Source organism: Coffea arabica, chromosome 5e, assembly GCF_036785885.1.
Source record: "Coffea arabica cultivar ET-39 chromosome 5e, Coffea Arabica ET-39 HiFi, whole genome shotgun sequence".
Taxonomy (NCBI): Eukaryota; Viridiplantae; Streptophyta; class Magnoliopsida; order Gentianales; family Rubiaceae; genus Coffea; species Coffea arabica.
The window spans coordinates 45,809,112-45,815,804 of NC_092318.1; the positions used below are offsets into that span (position 1 = coordinate 45,809,112).

Consider the following 6,693-nt stretch of genomic DNA (forward strand, 5'->3'; position numbering starts at 1 on the left):
AATCATAGGCGCTTGCTCTTCTCAAAAATGCCTAGCTGTTCTTGTTTGAAATAAAAGGAAATACTCAATAATTTTGATTAAGAAAACTGTTTTTGGCTTACGAGCATAATTGCAATTATAATCAGGAAAGGTTTGAAAGGACTCGGCTCAGAAAAACACAAAGCAGTATAGAGGCAATGGACCAACTGTCCCAGCCTGTGTAACAGATGTACCCTACCTCATCAAAATGCTTTTGGAATATCAGGCTGCACCAAATATTCGATCCAACCTAGAACTACATGATAAAACGTAAACCTTAACACTTTCCTGAGTTTTTTTTTAAGGGTAAAATACCAAAAAATTTGCTGTGATTTGTCAAATGTTCAATTTAACTCTCTTTGATTTGAAAATCTATACTATAGCTTTTTGTGGTTTCGACTAAATTAAAAATTGGACGGAAAACATCCAATCTAATAGTTTTACATGAAATGTCAATATTATTCCTGCTATATGTGAAATGCTTTCCTTTTAATTTTCAATATAGTAAAAAATCGAAAGGAATTATAGTGTAGATTTTCAAACTAGAGAGAATTAAATTGACCATTCGACAAATCACATGGTTCATTTGTACAGGAGCAATATTAACGTTTCACATGCAACCATTAAATTGGATGCTTTACATCCAATTTTCAATTTAGTTGAAACAACAGAGAGTTGTAATATAGGTTTCCAAATCAGAAAAAATTAAATTGAATATTTGGCAAATTACAAGAAGTTTTTTAATATTTTATTCTTTTTTTTTACTACCCTTCTACCTCTCCCCTTATCCGCCCCATCTCTAATTGTCACCCTAAATCTAATAGCGGAGAAAACTTTAAGTGCCCTAATTTGAAACCTAAATCTGATAGCGGAGAAAATTCTAAACGACCTTCCCTACCCACTGGCTAACCTTTGTGATTCACTTGTTTTGCATTCAACGAAACTTATTAGTATCCATGTAGCATGAAAAGTGACTTTTTTATTTTGTTTTGATAAAACGGCGAAATATAAAAGGGTGACTTTTATGATTGAACTTGGATCACATTTGCAAGTTCCATTAGTTTAATGGAAAATCGGTTGAACGGTGAAGCTGAATGAATTGTAAAGACTGGTTAAGAATTTACTAGAATCAGTCAAAACTCAATAAGAAAAAGAATCAGAAAAAACCTACCCGACTTTATAAAAGGAATTGGATTCCTAGTGGTAAAACAAAAATCAGAGGTAAAGGTTCTGTGGTTTCTAAGGTAATTCAATTCTTAATGTTTGGAAGATTGTTAGGTGTATATACATTAACACCATTCGCCAAACTGTACTGTCAGTTTGGTATATCGGTTGATGCGGATACCAATTAGTTTGGAATGCGTGATAATTAAGTACAAAGTATTCTAATGCATTTCTGTATGAATGTGATTGAAGCTCACTAATTGGGTCACAGAAAAATACGTCTTTCTGAATGCAATTGAGAGGTGTTTGCCAAATTAGTATTGAGACAAGAAATGTGTTTTCAGTTTCAATCATATACATAATACTTGTTTAAGGCCAATCTGAGCCAATTAATGACTTGCACCAAACCCTTCTACGTGTTTCATGATCAATTATTAAGAATAAAGTTTCAGTTATCTATTGTTTTTTTTTTTATATAACTAAAATCCATTGCTGTAAAGTTATAAAATATTTTTATGGCTTTTTGTCAAATTTATTTTTTATTTCCCAATTTGTCATACCTGTAGTAGTGATAGCGATTGTGGAATTAGCTTCCGAATTTTTCTCAAATACAATCCCTTAATTTTATTTATTTATTTATTTATTTTACTTTAAAAGAGACTGAATTCATACAAGAGGAAGGAAGAAATGGCCGGACTTGAAAGTCAAATAGGTCCCTCGCAATCACTTTGATGAAATCTTTAAAACATGTAACACCTTTTTTTCTCAAACCATATATACATTTACACACACATCTCTTCCAGATTAATTGTGTTGGATCAAGTGGAGACATTTAATATGAAATACAAGTGTATTCTGCCTGAATATTTGTATGAAAACTTTAAAAAACTGCTTGGAATTGGAAGAGCAATTTACTCAAAAAGAATATAAGAAAGCAAAAAAAGGTACCACGATCCACAGTCCAAGGTGAGAAGAAATCACGTGGAGGAGCTTTGACCCCTGCCTCTTCTCGCTTCCTTGAAGTTACACAGATCACACACTCAAGATTCAAGGGGTCCACGCATGGTCCATCTGTCCGCACTTCTTTTCTCCAATGCCACAAAATGAATTTTCTTGGATGGATCTTATTGGCACCAGTGCAGAACCAAAGGTTTTGATAGCTCCAGTTTTTCTTGCATCATACCCCAACATCGGTTTCATATTTCCTATGCAACCGTGTTACACGTTTGAGTCTTTGTAGTCTTGCAAGTCTTTGTGGTCTTTTTGTACTAAGGCAGCGAGGCTTGGCTTCCACTATAAATATGCAGTACTTTTGAATTCGCGTCCAGTTTCAAAGCATCATCCAATTAGCAAGCTCAACACACAGACAAGCAGTACAGGAGGAAAACACGCACTGATCAAGAAGAAATGGTGAGGACTCCTTGCTGTGATAAATCTGGATTGAGGAAGGGCACTTGGACTCCAGAAGAAGATAGGAAATTAACAGCTTATGTTACTAGATACGGCTGCTGGAACTGGCGTCAACTTCCCAAGTTTGCCGGTACGAAAGTCCTGTAGAAAACCCTTCTCTGAATGAATGCGTGTCATTATCCCATCAACAAAATCTTTATGCCTATATGCTTGGATGGGTTTGCAGCTCCATCTCAGCCTCTCAAAAGTTAGGCCAAGCCTTAATTATCAATAGGTTATAGGACTAGCCCAGGACTCTTTAACTGCGTGCCTGTCGATCCACGAGTCTGATTTAGAGTCATCAGTGAGTTGATTAAGCTAGGGAACCGTTAAACCTGCATCAAGAATGTGTCGTTTCATCTTCTTATTCTAGAATCTAAACTGATAATATGAACTCCCATTGTCAAACTAGAATTATTCTTGGGTACCATTTGGTGGAGCTTTGATGTCTTAATCACTGATGAAACTATGAAAAGCATAGTACAACAGGTTAACGTCTATAGCCATTGGTTTCGTATCATTTTCTGGTTATGCTTTGTTTTGAATGTGTTGTGACATTACATGTTCGTACACTCGTACGTTTTCTGACTTTTTTTTTTTCATTGTGAAGGCTTGTCAAGATGCGGAAAAAGCTGCAGACTTAGGTGGATGAATTATTTGAGGCCCAACCTTAAAAGAGGAAACTACACCAAAGAAGAAGATGAACTTATCATTAAGCTGCATGAATCACTTGGGAATAGGTATTGTCTCTGTTTGCATTAATATTAAGCAAAAGTGCAAAAAACTATTACAATCCCACATCAATAAATCTGAAAATTATTAAATGTCCTGTCAACCTCTTAATCTGATCGTGTCATTTTACATTTATTTCTTGCAGGTGGTCAGCAATTGCAACCCACTTGCCGGGAAGAACAGATAATGAGATTAAAAATCATTGGCACACTACTCTCAATAAAAGCACAAAACAAGAATCAAGATCAGGTGAACCAAAACGGAGCTCCAAAAGCCGTTCCAACAGGGAGAAAAACATCCGAAAGAGAAGAAAGGAGGAACAAGAAAATCCTCCAGCTAATCCTGCAACTCAGGAAATACTGGAAAGTTCTCAAATTTCATCACAACTATCACCATCGCCATCATCATCGTTATCATCACCCTCAAGTGATCATCAGCGTTCCTCGTCAAATTCTACGACAACAACTAGTGACATTCATGCTCCAGACTCATCGAATTCCCTTGCTGGTTTCAGTGATATCATCGCTGAATTAGCTGCAGAATCCGGTGGAACTTTTTGGACAGAACCATTTGTGACAGACTACTGCAACATCGCATACTATCCACCTTCTCCTTTTACCAGCGAAGCATTGTTATGCTCATATGATTATTACGATGATAATGTGAACACCTTGCTATGGTGAGCTAAAACTGATTTTAAGTACAATATAGAGAGTGCTGTTTGTAAATTAGTCAGGCCTCTTCAAGGTTCAACCAGTGTTTAACGTTTACTTCCCAGTCAAAGAAATTGTGTGAATGCATGAAAATTCTGTCTTTCAGACTTTTCATCAAGGGTGCAAATGCAAATGCAACGCAATTTGGAAGAATTAGATGCTATATTGAAGTTCCTGGCCTTTCTGCTGCTTTTCTCGAATATTTTGGTTTTAATTTAGCTTCCAATTTTTTTTTTTTGCATGAAATTGTCTATGCGTTGTTGTATGTGCTTCTATATTTCATACACAGCCAAATCAAATTAAAATTATGGTTAATACTAATAATATTAATGCTATTATATATTTGTACACCAAATAATTAAAAAATACAATAACTTGATGAAGCCGAACAAAACTACAACCATATCTATCCCAAACCTATTAGTACGATGGGCTGCCAGCCTGAACTTATTTTGAAGTTCCATTATTTCTTTGTCGATTTTGATAAGTGATTTTAATCCCAACTTTACTATGGATTGGCACCCTTTAGTTGTTAGGCTGTAATTTACGGCTCCAAAAGAATGATGATCGAAGTAGCATTGGGCTTGGTAGTGCTAGGTTTACAAGCCCACTTGATTGGATCAACTAGTTTTTTGACCGTGGACATCCCCATGAATTTTGGTTTCTCCTCTAACCTTTTTAAAATAGCCGATGGAGCGGTCAGGATTACCATAACAACTACTGCTTTTGGCACGCTCTAGGTGTGTGCTTATCTCAAGAAAATGTATGATTATTTTTTTTGCGTATTAAGTTGCGTATCATGGTAGATTACATATGTATTTATCTACAAAATGTAGTTACTACTTTAGAGGAAGCTATTATATTTAAAAAATCATGGAGACAAAAGGTGGGGATGTGAGAGAGTTAGTGTGAAGGACTTGTAATTTGATCTCAAAGAGATAATTCTTTGCTAATTGGGACCAATTTGCTCTTAATTAAGGGTAGATTAGGAATTTCAAAAAGTGACACTGTACGTTTATATCATACAGGGTTGCTCTCCTTTTATATATTGTATAAATGTAGAAGATAAATCAATAAATTTTGAGTCCTCGTCATATTTTCATTTAACAAATTGTTTTGGTGGTTCTATTTTGATTTCTTATTCTCTTGAGCTATTTTTTTCTTTTGTTTATAGGCTAGAAGTTTGACATATACAAGTTTAGGTGCTTGTTTAACTCAATCCGAGGATTATGACATTATAGTCCCTATGATTGGAAAAGATTGCTTTTCATTCTCACCTTGATTCAAATTTTGCACGTTTAATTTCCTTCATTTATATTTTATTTTATGAGAACATTTTAAAGCATTTTATTGTAATATTTTATTGAAAAGAACGTATGTGAGTTGAACAGATAATTAAAAGAGTCTTTTAATGGCTAACCAGTCAAAGCCATATCTGTGAATGCACATCTAAAATAGCTGCCTCATATGCACGATTTGATGGTTTAACGATCCCATGGATGAATTTCTAATTCAACGAGCACAAATAAATTTTCTCAGCAATGGTCAATACCTTCCGTTTTAGTTACTCTTTCCTGAAAATATTTTATGCTCAAGAAAATGGACATTAAGCTTAAGCTCTAATAGACCTTTCTTAATCAGCATTATAGCAAAAAAAAAAAAAAATGCACTCAAGGATTGGAATAAGACATGTAGAGTATCTTTGCACCACATCACATTAGGCTTTCAACATGCTAAATTCTATAGACGATTGGACATTTGATGGAAGCTTGTTTCCACTTCCACTTGTGCTTATGTTTTACATATAAGTTTTTTATATACTGACAGTATATAATTTTTTTACACTAATATATTCAGATAATGATACACAACATGAATTTAAAATTTAAATTTAAATTATATACATGTGGCATAGATTCATATCTGTTAGTGTAAAAAAATAATTATACTGTCAGTGTATAAAAAGTTAATCCATATTTTATTGTCGATAATTGTAAGGCCCGAAGACAACCAATGAGACAGTTGATAAGAAAACACAAGTGCTTGTGAGTAGAAGAGATAAACAAATTAAAGATCATAAACGTAACAATAAGTATATAAAAAGGAAAGAGTTGCAAACCAATTAACTACCCAACTCCTCTTGAGCTTGTAGATTAATTGAGACAAGCTACTTCAAGTTGATGAATTATAATCACTCTTGTGTACAAAGGAAGGTTCACCTCCTCCTTGCCTCGAACTCCACTCGGTCAAGCCAGGACGTTTTACTATCCCTCAGGACAACCCTCACAGAGCTACACTCATGAAAGATTCACTCACAAATGAAAAGCTTACAATGAATCTCACACCACTAAGACTACAAATCTAGCTTTGGAGACTATTTTCTAGCTAAAATATCTCTTGAGATCTTGTAAACAAAGTGTGCAAAAGTTATCTGAAGTATCTGACCAACCACAATTTATATAGGACCAAGAAAGTGCCTCATTAAAGCATCAAACAGATAGAAAGTAGCTGAATAGTCAACTAGCGGTTGGGGACGTCGGACGTCGGACAGATTAAACACCGTCCGATCCCATCGTCCGAAAATCAGCCAAGTTGTCGTTCGGACGTCCGATGGTAT

General features: G+C 34.9%; 1 protein-coding gene across 1 annotated transcript; it reads left to right on the forward strand.

Moving 5' to 3' along the window:
* Positions 1–2,331: 2,331 nt before the first annotated feature.
* Positions 2,332–4,256, forward strand: LOC113687845 (uncharacterized). Its single transcript, XM_027205364.2, has 3 exons — positions 2,332–2,722; positions 3,242–3,371; positions 3,509–4,256. The coding sequence occupies exons 1-3, from the start codon at positions 2,590–2,592 to the stop codon at positions 4,044–4,046; spliced, it is 801 nt and encodes a 266-aa protein (XP_027061165.2). The 5' UTR covers positions 2,332–2,589; the 3' UTR covers positions 4,047–4,256.
* The last annotated feature ends 2,437 nt before the right edge of the window (positions 4,257–6,693 follow it).

Bases quoted from the DNA above. Each gene is read 5' to 3' on its own strand.
- LOC113687845 (XM_027205364.2), top strand. From the start codon at position 2,590: ATGGTGAGGACTCCTTGCTGTGATAAATCTGGATTGAGGAAGGGCACT. The intron at 2,723-3,241 runs GTACGAAAGTCC...TTCATTGTGAAG, and splicing joins TCAACTTCCCAAGTTTGCCG to GCTTGTCAAGATGCGGAAAA. The intron at 3,372-3,508 runs GTATTGTCTCTG...TATTTCTTGCAG, and splicing joins CATGAATCACTTGGGAATAG to GTGGTCAGCAATTGCAACCC.